This window comes from Ornithodoros turicata, chromosome 10 (genome assembly GCF_037126465.1).
Source record: "Ornithodoros turicata isolate Travis chromosome 10, ASM3712646v1, whole genome shotgun sequence".
NCBI lineage: Eukaryota > Metazoa > Arthropoda > Arachnida > Ixodida > Argasidae > Ornithodoros > Ornithodoros turicata.
In genome coordinates this window covers 32,729,840-32,744,484 of record NC_088210.1, presented here as the reverse complement: position 1 = coordinate 32,744,484, position 14,645 = coordinate 32,729,840, and the positions used below count along the sequence as shown (strand labels likewise).

At 49.7% G+C, this 14,645-nt stretch overlaps 3 protein-coding genes across 4 annotated transcripts in view; 1 reads left to right on the top strand and 2 right to left on the bottom strand.

Annotated features, from left to right (window-relative positions):
* The window catches only part of LOC135369950 (mitochondrial sodium/calcium exchanger protein-like), a 35,180-nt gene extending 30,252 nt beyond the window's left edge, over nt 1–4,928 (top strand). For both annotated transcript variants that reach the window (XM_064603558.1, XM_064603557.1), the window contains exons 13-16: nt 1,512–1,587; nt 2,114–2,194; nt 3,777–3,841; nt 3,900–4,928. In XM_064603558.1, the coding sequence (XP_064459628.1) occupies nt 1,512–1,587; nt 2,114–2,194; nt 3,777–3,841; nt 3,900–4,079 (402 nt within the window). In that variant the 3' untranslated portion in view covers nt 4,080–4,928. The remainder of the gene's footprint in view (nt 1–1,511; nt 1,588–2,113; nt 2,195–3,776; nt 3,842–3,899) is intronic.
* A 61-nt stretch (nt 4,929–4,989) lies between these two features.
* On the bottom strand, nt 4,990–9,452 carry LOC135369949 (zinc finger protein 43-like). Its single transcript, XM_064603556.1, has one exon. It carries the CDS (start codon nt 9,230–9,232, stop codon nt 5,699–5,701), a length of 3,534 nt encoding a protein of 1,177 aa, XP_064459626.1. The 5' UTR covers nt 9,233–9,452; the 3' UTR covers nt 4,990–5,698.
* Nucleotides 9,453–10,015: 563 nt separating this feature from the next.
* Nucleotides 10,016–14,479, bottom strand: LOC135370600 (zinc finger protein 271-like). Its single transcript, XM_064604369.1, has 2 exons — nt 12,277–14,479; nt 10,016–10,934 (listed from the first exon to the last, which is right to left on the bottom strand). Exons 1-2 carry the CDS (start codon nt 14,409–14,411, stop codon nt 10,076–10,078), a joined length of 2,994 nt encoding a protein of 997 aa, XP_064460439.1. The 5' UTR covers nt 14,412–14,479; the 3' UTR covers nt 10,016–10,075.
* Nucleotides 14,480–14,645: the final 166 nt, after the last annotated feature.

Sequence of the window (14,645 nt, the reverse complement as noted above, 5' to 3'; positions counted from 1 at the left end):
TTTTTAAAGATTTTTTTCTTAATTTTTTTTCTGACTTTCCGGTGTACAAGAACAACTTTATTTTGAGATGATGAATGCGAGGAGTTTCATCGCCAGAGACGATACTCTATGCCCCATTGCTGGTGATGATGTGGGGAATGAAATAATGAGCCCCTTCACAATAAGGATATAGAAGTCCTATGGTGTCCAAAAAAAGTCAAAAGAGCCTTGAGGGCAGAGCATTCGTGAGCTGCAATTGGCCAGGCACCAAGCAATTTTAAGAGAGACAGAGAGAGGTGATTTTCCGGTGTATAACGGCGCTATGCGTTGAAAAAAGTGTCGCGAAGAGGCGCAACCGCGGTATCTACGCGTTACACATCGGAGCTTTTTCCCGGAAGGTCCACTTTTAGGAGGAAGTCAAGCGACTCGTAGCCTAGGAATAGCCGCGCGTGGGGTTAGTCAATACGAAACCTCTTAGGTGGTTACGAGGGGTACGTAGACCTCCCACAGAAAAAAAAAAAAAAAAAGGACGCTAGGCTATTTGGGTCCTGGGTGGATAGCGGCTTCCCTTTGCAGCTGCATAGCATGCATGAGTCAGCTGGGAGTCAGGGACCCCAGGTGACTTCGGAATACTAGTGGTGTGTCCTGGTGTTTTCACGCGAGCTCAACGTTCTCTAGATGACCACTCGGGTGGTGGACCTGTACTTTAAGATAGAGGCTGTACCTTGTAGGTAAATAAACGCTAACAATAATAAGAAAAAAATATTATAATAAATAATAATAATAATAGGTAATAAAGGATACTTGTACACGGCGTGCGTGCTTCTGTTGCTATGTAGTATGCAATGAGGGTGTACACTGCCTAGTTCCTCCTCAAGAGTAAAGAACTGGGAATTGCGTGACTGTGGTGCGCGTTATACACCGATTTAAAAAAAAAAAAACACAAATTCGAAGGGGTACGCGTTATGGACAAAAAAATACGGTATCTATCGAGTCCCTGCTTTACTTTTCGCCAACATTTGCTTTCGATCTTCGGCATTATAACTCATTGGAATCCACGCGGTTTCAAGTTCCCGCGCAGAGAGGCGTATGCGTGACGTCAGTATGACGACATCGTGAAGACATGAGGGCGTTCCCTTGGCGCCTTTTCCACGTGGCCTCGACTGCGTAAAAGATGTTGCTCCGGATGTTGAGAGTGTGCCGGAATTCCCTCTCTGGAAAAAGGCGCGAAAATGTCGTTCCCCACACCACCAATCAGAGCACGGCCTCCACGGCCGCGTCGGTGCGGGTGTCTGGACGGCGCCTTTCTCCTCTGAGTGATACCCTCTCACTCCTCCTCTTAGGGAGTGACGTCACGGCAAGTTGAATATCGGCCGATGCTGAACATTGTAGTATCTGTTTCATAGATGGGTTTAACGGAGTAATTATCCCGGATGAACCATTTTTACTTCTGCCATTCACTTGTGCTGGAAACTTTATAAAACAAAGTTTTTGACGTATCCGTTCTTTTCACTTTCCCTCGCGTCTTTCAGACCGTGGGCATCGTCATAGGCCTAAGCGATGCCTTCTTGGGAATGACTGTTCTTGCCTGGGGAAACAGCATAGGAGGTACGTACGATCATCCTCGAAAAAGCACTATCCTACCCTCTCCCTTTTCAGACAAAGGGATAGACGGAAGTGCGTCACTGGACGGCGCGTAGAGAACGGAAACGCAGCCACACGATTGGCCAATACGAGTCAAGTCAATTGTGAAAGCGATAACACGAAAGTATTTGGGACAGCGTTTGACGATAGTTCTGTCGTTGCTTTGCCGGATCGGCACTTCCCGCGAGTCGAATTCTAGTGCGTACCTTTGTTATGTGATTTTCGCAGCGTTGTCAACAACATAGCTTTTTGTGCAACATAGATTATGCTTGGTTGACGGACACAAGAAAGAAGGCGCAATATCATTTTGATGCTTCTGTCTCACATTAAAACCATCCAATTATTGTAGTTCCAGAAAATTCCAGGTTCGGCACCACGCGTACTTTCATCTGTTCCAACTATTTATTTAGAACTATCAATAAATACCTTGTAGGAAAAATGACTTTGATGGAACAACGCTGCTGACTCTATGCTTTTTCTTTTCTTGTAGATTTTATATCTAATTTGGCGGTAGCCAGGCAAGGCTACCCAAGGATGGCCATATCAGCCTGCTATGGCGGACCTCTTCTTAGTATCCTTTCTCCTATTGATAGAATAATAGGAAATGAAATGTGACCAAGTAGAAGTGAAACTGAAATTTCCGTGCTAGTAACCTTATCTACGACCTAGGAATTTTTCGTGTCTACCTATGGTTGTGGATGTTCGTTTAGGATTGGCTCTCCGAACTGCAGAAAGCTATTTATTTTATTTCGAATTATGCAGAGCGTCCTTCTTTAAAGTCCTTTACAGATCTTTTGCAAAAAAAAAAAAAAAAACAACAACTGTGAGAGTAGCATAAATGTCGTTTTTGCGGTTGAGTTTTTCGGCCAGGCGGAGATCCTCTTGAAGAGAGCATGCAACCCCAAGATGACTAATTACTTACGATTCATTAATTAACTCTTTAATTAGGGGATTTCGAGCAAGAGCGATATAGCGGAATGGGAGACAATCCTCGTTGAAGGCCATTCCATTATTAAATAATCGTTAAACGCACACCATGCGTTGAAATATCTATCGCCGAACTTTGTTACGCAAATGAGTCGAAACCAAAACCGCGCCGATCGGGAGCGCTGGGGCAACACCCCCTAGATAGAGAAAGCCTGCTTACTCGTCGACGTGGCGTAACAATTATGAGTCAGCCAATCAGGGTCGGGTTTTCAACGGCGGTAGCCAATCATGAAAGAGCTTTCCGTGGACACGAGCCACCGTCGTCTGCGAGTTGTGATTGAACGTCCTCGCGTACTAAATGGGAAAACTTTAATATAAAGCGCAAAACGGACCCATATCTTTCTCAAGACTGATTTTCCGGAAAGCGTCTTGCATTTCTTTGTCTACAGATTCAGGTCTACAGGTTCCAAGTTAGCTGCAATCATTTGCGAGTTCTTGAATTCGCAGAACGGCGATTCGCGGTAGCAGACGAATTCTGACTTTATATGTTCACGCAGCGAAGATGGGAGAGGAGGCAATAAGCATGGCCTGGGGGCACAACAAGTACAGCGCTCATTTCACGTCACAAGGCCACGTGCTCGACCACTTTGCGGCCAAGATAGTACACTCTAGCCCAGATAAGCCTCCGTCGGAAGGGTCATGCGCTCTTATCGTTTTTTTTTTTGTAAAAACTCTTAAATGCATTAAAAACTCTGCATTAAAAAAAAAATACCCGCCCAGTTTTTCAACGTCGCTCAAACACTCGGAACTCAAAATATAAATCCGTCAGTGAGCACTACGCGCGTCTGCGAAATTTCGGAAGAACCCGCAAGACTTCATAGTTTCGGATTCTCCAAGAGTAGATGACGTCACCGCGAGCTCGGGTGTCTGTCTCCTAGCAACGGCCAATGCCACCTAGAGACAAGGCCTGATCGCTTGAGCGACGTGACGTAACAATTAACAGTCCGCCAATCACGACCGTGCTTTCAGCTATGCGTGCTATGGAAACGAGGCGTCAGCAGCCGCATGGGCAGCCACTGCCAGCCACAAAAAGCCTGTGTTTCAAAATCGTCTTCCGCGATTGGCCGACTTTACGACATAACGCAATAAGCGGGATCGCTCTAAACGGAAATCGGCAGTTCCCCCCCCTCCCTAAGCCCAGTTGTATTCTTAACAAACGTCCTCAGACTTACTCCTAGGATTTGGCATACCATACACACTAAAACTGGTACAAACCGGTGGCGTGCTAAGGGTAAGCCTCACAACTGTGCATGTCCCCGTGAGCTGAGAAACACCTCTTCCTTTTGCAGCTAAGATGGAGCAACATGATTGCTGTGCTCTACGGAACCATATGCCAAACCTTGGTCTCCACCTTGGTCGTCATGACAATCCTGCGGTTCACGGTCAGACGTGCCTTCGGTGCGTACCTCCTGGTCGTCTACGCCACATACTTGACGGTTGCTATCCTCATCGAGGCCAAGGTGTTGTGAACAGAAACTTCCCGCCTCACTCAACGGATGCTCCAAGAAAGAGCGTGCTCCGAAGTGCTAAGTGAAGTGTGTGCGTGGACACCGCGGTAGCGCTCCACATGGGGACGCATTCAAGCTACTGCAGACAGTGATGACGTTCCACAAACGTTTGCGGTATTGCGTTACTCGAGTCATTCTCTTTCTGTGTTTGTCTGAATGTTGCTATTTATTTGGAAACTAGGTGCATTAGAGTGCTAGTCAACGTATGTGTGCAGTTCAGATGAACAGGATTCATCCAGCAAGCTCCACCACTTTTCTCTCAAGTCTGACACCCTACCTCTATAAACTCTCCAATAACTGCCAATGAAAAGACACCGAGGTTTTTTGTATAAGAAGCTAAAAGCTATATTTCGAGACATAAATAACAAAATCATCATATCCACGTAATATTTTGTGTGTAAATAGCGGCTACAAAGCAGGCAAGCTTGTGATATATCTGGTCTCGATAGCGAACCCCGAGACTGGGGTGGAATTGGGGTAGATCTGTGTGTTTCTACCCCAGTCTCAGGGTTTCATCGTGGAGATGTGATGTGTGCTGTTCTTCCTTACATACCAAAGGTTCACCACCAAAGGAAATATATATCACATTCTGTGGGAGTGTTGGAATCCAAAAGTAATATATCCACTTTTACCTCTATCCTCTTTTTCTACAACGAATGTTTCCCAACAACCGAGAATGGTCTCAAAACAATGGATGTTGCTCGGGTTATGGTACAAACGAGACTGCCATAATTTGGCACTCGATCAGAACACCTTCCTGATATTATCGCCACGAGGCAAATAAATGTGCATATTTGCTCAAATATATAACCTGCCCTCTTGACTGCTGATATCAATGTGGGACCATGGGGCATTGGGACAATGTCAAAAGGATAGCGAACAACTACTCAGCTGTATTTGCTTCAATACAAGCCTATCCAACCTTCCACTCAACACTTCTTCAGCATCCAATTATGTTGGTACACCAGTTCAAGATGCAACAAGGAGGCACTTCTCAAGTGTTTCATGCTTGAAGCACATTATTTATGCATTCATTTCATAGAAAACGGTCAAAACTGAACTGTCATTTCCTTCCAGCAAACTGTACGCCACGCGACATCCTGTCTCATTAATAAACAAAGAAACATCTCATACAACGTAAGGCTCCACTACTTTCAAGCATGAAGTCCAAGTGAAGTCCATGAAGTCCATGAAGTAACCATATGATTCACACACATAAAAAATGTGCATGCAAACTTTCTGACGGCATCGTGAGTATGACACTCTATCGTGCAGCAATGCAAAACCATAAAACTGGAAGATGTTGCTCAAGTTGCTCAACAGAAACTCAAGTTGCACGTCTTGACGCAAGTCACACCCAGTATGAAGCAAGGTTGCCGACCTGTTAATAAAAGAACGCGACGATCCCTGTAGAGGGAACTGTCGATATGCAACTGCCCGCATCCGGACACGTATGTCGATGTTGATATGTATTCGATATAATTGTAATAGATATCGAAACTGTTTCAATACTTTGATAACCCGACACAACTTTTCATGGCACTTCCAGAAAGTCTTTCCGCGGTCGCGTCAAAATTGGTTCAGAACAGGGTCTTCAACAACGCCACAGCGCTTTCCGTGTCGTCCGTAACACCGCCGCCCTGCATCGCAACCGGCAATCCCTTGGGCGTCTTCGACACCCTTCTTCTCGTTGCCCCCGCCGACTTCTGCGGCTCGGAAGGACCGTTCTCGTCTTCAACCATCTTTGCGGAAGACCTCTTCCTGGACTGCACCGAGCCGCCGACGGCCTTATGCGCGCTCTTCAAGTGCTGTCTCACCTTGGCGTTGTCCACGTAACCCTTGTTGCAGAGGGGGCAGAAGAACTTGAAGTCTTTGGTGTGCACGACCACGTTGTGCTTACGCAACGAGTGCGCGTACCGGAACTTCTTCTGGCAGTGCTCGCACGTGTAGGGCATTTCCCCGGTGTGGATCCGCATGTGGTGGGTCAGCTCGCAGTTGAACGCGAACATTCTCGGGCAGTGGCTGCAGGAGTAGCGCTTCATCGTGTGCGGAGGCGGGGGGCGCACGCCGAGGTGCCGTATCAGCTTGTGCGCCTTCAGCTCCGCCGTCGTCTTGAACTTCATCAGGCACTGGTCGCACGGGTGCGGGTAGTTGAGGGACCGCAGCACGGTCAGCGTGTGCCACTTCCTCGTCTCCGGGTGCGACTGGGACATGTGGATGGTGAGCCCCCTGGACACCTTGAACGTCCGGCTGCAGAGGTTGCACGCGAAGCTCTCGACCGCGGAGTGGCTCTGCATGTGGTGCTCGAGGTACGACCTCGACTCGTAGAGGTACCCGCAGTCTGGGCAGGAAAACCCGCCCCCCATTTCGTGCAGCTGCATGTGGTAGTCGAACCGTTGCTTGGCAACAAACACGCGCTTGCACTGTGTGCAGGGGTGGGTACCGCGGCCGCGGGAATGGGAGAGCGCCATGTGCCGCGTCAGTTCGTCCTGCACCACGAAGGACTTGCTGCAGGTGGTGCACTGGAACGGCATGATTCCCGTGTGCATTATCTTGTGCGCCTTAATCCTGTACGGACTGAACGTGCTGAACTCGCACTCGTCGCACGTGAAGGGCTTTATCAGCGGGAACGGGTTGTGGTCCTTGGTTATCATCTCCGTGTCGCCCATGTGGATTAGGGCCATGTGTTTCTGCAAACGCTGTCCGCTGTTGAAGCGCTTGTGGCACCGGTCGCACTCGTGCGACAGCGTCTGCGTGTGCGTCTTTGCCACGTGCCGCCGGAGCGTTATCATGGAGGTGCACACTTTCGGACACTGGTCGCACATGTACTTCTTCGTGCCGTGGGTGTTCAGCATGTGCAGCCGCAGGTTCCCTTTCGACGTCAGCGCCGCGTTGCACACCGTGCACTTGTACGGACGCACCTGGTTGTGGGTGCAGAGGTGAGACTGAAGTCCTATCTGGGTGTGCATCTGCTTGCTGCACACCGGACACTTGTAGGAGGTCTTCTTGGACGACCCAGACTCCCGGTGACTCTTTTCGTGGGCCTTGAGCTTCTCGGAGTGCACAAAGACCTTGTCGCAGGTACTGCACTGATAGATGGTCGCGTCCTGGTGACACTGCACGACGTGGCCGGTGAGGTCGGCGTACGTCGGCCCCTCGAAGCTGCAGTAGAGGCACCGCAGGAACGTGTCGGCCCGGCTCGGTTTCCCGCACCTCTCAGAGTGCCTCGTCAGGTCCTGCTGGTCGGGAAAGTAGTTGGAGCACTTGTCGCACTTGAACGACGTCTGCAGCTCGTGGTGTTTGATCATGTGGTACGTCAGGTTACGCTCCAGCTTAAAGGGCAGGTTGCAGTCCGTGCAGAACACGGGGTCGGAGTGGCACCGCGCCCGGTGCTTCTCGAGTTGCTGCTCCGTCATGTAGCCCTTGGCGCAGTGGTCGCACTTGAAGGGGTAGTCCTGCGTGTGGGTGCGGACGTGGACGTCCAGGTTGGCCCGGTTGTTGAAGCGACGGCTGCAGTACGTGCACTCCAACAGCTGCCTGGGAGCTATGTGGCGTCGCATGTGCTTCATGTAGCTGTTCTTAACGCTGAAGGCCTTCCCGCATTTTCCGCAGGCGTAGGATTCTTGCGTCTTGGGCTTGGCGGAGGAAGCCGGGTCGGCTTTCTTCTCGATCGTGTGAAAGCTCAAGTGCTGTATCGCGACGGCACGGTCGAAAGTCTGGTGGTCGCACTTGAAGCACTTGAACAGAACTTTCGTGCTGGGCGGAGGAGTTTTTGGGGGAGTGCCCCGCGAAGGTGTTTTCAGTTTTGTCAGCAGAGATTTCGGTGACTTCGTCGATTTCGGGGGAGTCGCAGCTGCGGGAGAGGCCGACGGGGAAGCGCGTTTCTGTGCAGGGCTGCTCGTGTCGGAAAGAGGCACTGCCATGAATATGGCACCTCCCTGAGAAGTGCTGCTCGATTTTACGAGCCTGAACTTTCCGCTGTCACCGGCTAAAATCAACCCCGAGGTGTCGGCAGTGACCTCAACCTTCGCTTGAGTGTTCAGGGAAAATGTGCTGCTTATGAGCGGTACCGCCGAATCGGCGTTCTGCGGCTTGTTGGTCACATTTGAAGAAGACTTCAACTTAGGCGTGGACAGCGTGACTATATTGGGTCCCGCCGAAACTGTAGACGTGTGATTGCCCTGGCCAATGTGCGCTTTGCAATGCTCGATGGCCGCATCCCTGTTATTACACTTGTAAGAGCAGTAGGAGCACACGAATATTATGCTGGTCGTTTTCGGTGGCGTCGAAGATTTCTTTGGATCTGGGAGTTTCAATCTTTCAGTCTTGGTAGGGGGAAGTACGTTCAGTGGAGTCGGAGCTGGTTCTGTACTCACTGGACTGGGTTCTTCGACCTCCTCCTGTACCACTGGCTGCTCACTGGGTGTAACATTACCTAATTCCACTACTTCTACAGATGTGGCCTCAAGTGGCTCTGTACCCTTCTGCAGTGACTGTGATACCGGTACCTCGTTTGGTTGTTGTGACTCATTGCTTAGCAAGGACTGTACCAGCGCGTCAAGATTTAATTGCGCGCCTGAAGATGCTCGCGTTATCGGCACTTCCTCGGGCTCTGCCAGGACCTCCACTTCCTGCTGTTGCTCCAAAAGCACTGGAGCTGCTTCGCCTTCGTCAGAAGACAGAATATCAGGTAAGCTAGCGTCCATGCCAGCGTCATAACACGAGTCTCTCGAAGCAGAGTCGTCTCCATCTGATCGGCTTTGGACGTCACCCGAAGGCGAGCATTTCTGTTTCTTTGCTGACACTTCCGCACTTTCGGACATGTAACACAGCGTGTCATTGTCGTCATCTGAGCTGACCACTTTAATTTTCTCGCGCACGTACGCTGGGTCGTAACGCTCCGGTGCTGATCGTTTTCGTACGACCGCTACTTGATTGCCTCTACACAGGGAGCGGTCTGTGGTTTTCTGCGTAGTTTCTCCGAGTGATCCGTACCTCCACGACGAGCGCCAAAAGTTCAAACTCACCCTGCCGCCTTCCTCGATACCCTTCGGAAACACCAAGTCCACGGACATGGGACGCATGTCTAAATCAACTTTGATGCTCACACCCATGATCGAAAGCTCGTCTGCGTTTGCAGACTGCGACGTCACGAAGAAGCGAATGTGCCCTCAATCGCAATGTTAATGGACTTATGACGTGCGCATTATTTTACGCAAAACCACACAAAACTTGTATTCAGAATCCTCCCTCTTCGGATAGTACATAGTAGCAGACCATAAGAGAGCAAAAAACAATATGGCAGCGCAATGCCAACGCAACCGCGATACTGAAAGGGAAATGGCGGCGCGTTATGAGAGGGCGCTAGCAACGATATGTTTGTGACGGACACCCGATCTTGTAAAGTGACTTCACCTGCTCGCGACCCAGGCTCCACGTTTCCTGTATTAATCCCCGTTTTCAACAAAACGGGTTGGAAAGGTAATCGCTAAAACGAAAAAAAGAAGAAGAAAAGGAGAGCAATTGATGATTGCACTAAAAATTATCAACAGTATACGCGTGCTATGTTCCAACTTATCTGTGGCAATAAAGATCCTCGAAGAGGGCCCACACTCAGTTGACCTCTGAATTTGACGTGCGTGGGGCATAGTATGAGTTAGCAAGTTGTGTGCTAATTCCAGAATTTGTTTTTCGTTGACGTCCGACTTACTGTCAAAAAAAGCAAAATGAAAGTTACAAAATTTCAACTTTTCCTCCATAATCAATTCCATCAAGAAGCCCAACTGATGTCGCGGCTGTTCTAATAGCTACGAAAAATTGCTTCCACAAGCTGCCACTGCAACATACATGCTTGTCTCTGCTCTTTCTTGCCATTTTCTGCATTCCTGGCTCTACTGCACGTGCAAAAGTATTTATTACGTAAGCAAAGTATAAGAGGCCCAAGACACCCTTGTCAATCACATAATCATCTGCGTCAGTAACACCCCCGGATCCTCTACTGCAACGTGCATCAACGATCCTGGGGCGCACACTATCTTATCTTCAGCCGCTGCGCTGTCCTTCTTTCCACCTCTACGTCCGCTGACTGCCTTGTGCGACTGCACCAGATGCTGCTTCAACTTCATGTTGCTCACCATCCCTTTGTTGCACAGCGGACAGAACACCTTGAACTCTTTCGTGTGCTGTGTAACGACGTGGTTCTTCAGGTTTGTCGAAATCCTGAAGGCTTTCCCGCAATGCTTGCAGACGTGCGGCTTCTCCCCAGTGTGAGTCCTTATGTGGAGCGACAGGATGCACTGCGAGTTGAACGCCTTGCCGCAGAAGTTGCACTCCAACTTCCGTTCCGCGGAGTGTTTGTTGAGTCGGTGGGCTGCCAGGCTGCTCTGGTACTTAAAGCGCGTTCGGCAGACGTTGCAGGAGTACGTCCACGAGTGGTCGCCCACGAAATCATTTTTGTCTGTACCACCGTGGCGGAACCGTTGATGAACCGAAAGGCCCTGCGAGAACTTGAAACGTTGCTTGCAGGTGTTGCATTCAAATGGCAAACTTTCTATGTGGCACTGGCTGTGGTGCTCAAGCGCAGCTTCAGACTCATAGTAGTGACTGCAGACGGTGCAGGGGTGGCCCTGGTTGGTGCGGTGCACCTCGAGGTGCTGTTGGTAGAGGTGCTCCGCGACAAAGTGCCGCGGACAGTGCGGGCAGGAGAGGCGTCCGCGTCGATGGACGAGCCTGACATGGCGGGTGAGCTGGTCCTTGAAGACGAACTGCTTGTCGCATTCAGTGCACTGGTGAGGGTAGATGCCGGTGTGGTTGACTCTGGAAGAACACGGCAGAACATTAACGTTTCCACTGAGGGTGCAGCTAAGGGACGGTCGAGGTGCCCTAGGGAACCGAGGGATTCTGTAGATTTACACGAGCGATTCGGGACTAATGACTTGTATATCAGGGGGAACTGCTGAGTGTCATTATAGTTGGAGGTGTGTGCAGGTGCAGTTTTAACTCTTGGTCCTAGAAATGTAATGATCATGATGGTTTTAAAGCATTTCACTGCTCACTAAAGCTACCGTAAGTAGAGCTGCAATCCCTGAAAATTTATTTGATGGCCCATCAGTTCTCTTTTGTCACAATTTCTGTTCCGATTGCGCTCGCAGTTTTTTTAGAAAATTGGAATTGAAAATTACGTCCAATACTGTGTTGAAGTCGCCACCAACTGCTCACTGCTGACCAAATACGACGCATATAACGCTGTGTCTAAAACAAAAGAAGTCGGCTATGTCTCGGCTACATAGTCATCATGAACAGAAAGTCAATTTGGGGATTGTTTCCCACCAGACGTTGCCCGGAGCAGTTTTACCAAAATTTAACTAGCAAATTAAAAATATCCGCGTACCCTGTTACATGTATAAACATGTGTAAATATCCTCTGGATGTACGAATAATGCCTGTAACGAATTCATACGTCCGATGGATGTAACTCAGATATCCATAGGACGTACGAATTCGTTAGGGGTATTATTCCTACATCCTAAGGATATTCAGTGTTGTTGGGGCTGCTGCTTCACAGTACCTTTAAGAAATCACAATTTGTTCCTAGAATATGTGTAGGGAGTGACTTTTTCGGGTTAAATGCCTTTCTCAGATTCGGGGGGTTAAAATCGGGCACTATTTTTGAATCTGTCATTCGGGGAGAAATTGAGCGATAATTGTACCTTCAGGTGTTATCGGGTGTTTTTGTTTCTCCTCTTGTCTATTAAGTCCTTTCCTAATCCCTCTTTTTTTTGTTCTTTAGTTGTTGTTTTTTTGCAGGATCGTGCCTTCCAGTGGCAATCCCCGAAGGCATAAACAGTGTTGACACACATGGGCGTATTGCTGGGAACGTATGTGACCCATTCATATACGTGTTACACGTGGCAACCTTTTTTCGTCTCCAGTGGAAACGTCGCTTGAGGACTTCATAGTGACTGGAATTCGGGGAGAAATCAGGTTTAACCAGAATTGGTCGGAGGTCAGTTCTGGGGGAATAACCGGGCGAAATCGGGTTTAACCCCAAAAAGTCACTCCCTAAATATGTGTTGGACCTTAGCCGCATTCTCGGGATGTTTCACTCTCCAGTGCTGCACTTGCAAAAATACCTAAGCTGAACAACAAAAACACACACCTATGGCGAACCATGCGCACGTAGCTGAACGTCCTGAACGGACACTGCCCGCAGGCCAGGAGCTTCAGCAACGGGAACGGGTTTTCTTCCCCGTCTTTCAGCCCTTCCGCGTCGTTCATGTGGACCAGGGCCTTGTGCTTCTGCAACTTGCGCTCCGTGGCCAGCCTCTTGCTGCACACGTCGCACTTGTGCTCAAACTTCTGGCCGTGCATTGTGTTGACGTGGATGTTGAGAGAACGCTTCAACTTGAAGACCTTTGGGCAGTGCGGACATTTCGCGTCGTCCCCAGGATGTCCGTGGATACTCACCATGTGCGTTTCCAGGTTTTTCCTGCAGGACAGCGAGGCCGCACACAGCGTGCAGCTGTACGGGTGAATGTTGGCGTGGAAGTTCATGTGCGACTGAATCCCCTTCCGGCTCTTGAACTGGCGGTCGCAATAATCGCACGGATAGGTGGGTTTCAGCTGCGCCCGTTTCTTCCTGTGCGACAGGAGGTGTTGTTGATGGATCCCCGAGTGCAACGACACTTTTCCGCACGTCTGGCACTTGAACACCGTCGCCTCGGGATGTATTGCGACGTGGTCGCACAGTTCCTTGTAAGTCGAAAACACGCCGTCGCAGTACGAACAGAGGAAGCTGCGCACATCCTCTTTCGAAGTCATCCTGCTGCACTCCTCGACGCACTTCTCCTCGTGCTTCTTGAAGAACCTCTCGTTGAAGAACGGCTTCTCGCAGATCGCGCAGCGGAAGAGCGCGCACTCGGCGTGTTTCCTCGACATGTGCTGTTCGAGGTTCACCTCGTAGAGGTACCTCGTCGAGCAGATGTGGCAGACGTAGCACGACGCCCCGTGCGCGCGTCGTTGATGCACGGCCAGCTGGTCTTCTTTGAGAAACCCTTGCGGACACGCGGCACACTTGTACGGCCAGTCGCCCGTGTGCACGTAGATGTGTGCCGCGAGCTGTTTGTTGCGGACGAAACTGCAGTCGCACACTTCGCACTTGTAAGGCTTGTCTATCTTGTGCGTCCACATGTGGCTCTGAAGACGCTGATTCGAACTGAATTCTTTGTTGCAGACGTCGCATCTACGCGCCCCTAGGTTGACCGTCTCCGTTACGCCTTCTCCCGGCGCGCAATTGGTTGGCTGACGCATCTCGGACGATTTTGGCACGCGAGGCTTTTCCCTGCAAGGTTTTGGTTCCTGTCGGAGAACGGCGAAGAGCTTGATCTGCTCGTCGTCGACTACGTCATCCAAAAGGTGTTCTTTCGAGTGTTGAACGGCATCTTCTCTGCCCAGTGTCTGGAACCTGCACGTACCGCATATGTAGACGAGTTCTTGCAAAGACCAAGCTCTGTCTTTGTATTTTATGCAATGAACGTTTTCCATGTGACTTCTTAATAGACGTTTTTCGTCGAAACTCTCTGTGCACTGCGTGCACTTGAAACACCACACTGGTGCGTTTGGACAGTCGTGTTCTAGAAATTTTTCCTTGCCTTCGAAGTCACTATGACACATTTTGCAAGTGATGGATGTACAAGCGTTAACAGCGACGGACATCACATTTATTATTTGAGGCGTAGGAGTCTCCTCACATTCATCGGAACTCTTATGACGGTCCGATGCTTCCACAAACTGGATCGTCGGCGGTGGTGCGCGTGAACTGTAAGAATGGTGAAGTGTGGGATCAAATGGGGACGGTTCACCATAAACCGGGGTAGAGTCATCGTCGTCGTTGTCCCCTAACAGTTCGTGTTTTTCATTGCGGGTACTTTCGCCCCGGTACCGAGGTACCTTTCCAAAGATGCTGAGTAGTGAACTAGGATCGTTTACACGGCACTTGGTGTCTAAGACGCAAACGGTTCTTCCGTTCACCTCCGGCGAACTTATCTTGATAGCCCTTGCTATGTTGCATTTTGAACCGCACTGTCTTCTAGCTACAGGCACGGGTTTGCCGTTTACGTAGGCGTATCGTAATACAAACTCCTTCTCGCATCTGGTGTGCGGTTGAAAGTTCGGCGTTCGTTGCAAGATGAGGTTGAGCGTCGATCCAATCGGAAGTCCGACGGGAAATTTTAGTTCCGCCGTGACGGGGTCGGCGTTTAGTTCCACTGTTATCTGCACAGCCATCGGTTTCATTCACGCAGAGGATGAGTTTCGTAAGATACATGAACGCACCCAAACTTGACTTCTCAAACAAACGAACTTCCGAGGAATAGTGGCTTGGATCGGATTGGATATGATCGGCTTACATAAAGCACATGGTTGGGAAACGAAGTAGTCGCTAGCTAGAACATAGCCTCCTATAGGAGGCTATGGCTTGCTGGAGCTTATTATTATGCGGACCTTTTCTGCGTATTCTTTTCTTTCAGT

Bases quoted from the DNA above. Each gene is read 5' to 3' on its own strand.
- LOC135369949 (XM_064603556.1), bottom strand. From the start codon at position 9,232: ATGGGTGTGAGCATCAAAGTTGATTTAGACATGCGTCCCATGTCCGTG.
- LOC135370600 (XM_064604369.1), bottom strand. From the start codon at position 14,411: ATGAAACCGATGGCTGTGCAGATAACAGTGGAACTAAACGCCGACCCC. The intron at 10,935-12,276 runs GTGTGTGTTTTT...GTGTTCTTCCAG, and splicing joins GTGCGCATGGTTCGCCATAG to AGTCAACCACACCGGCATCT.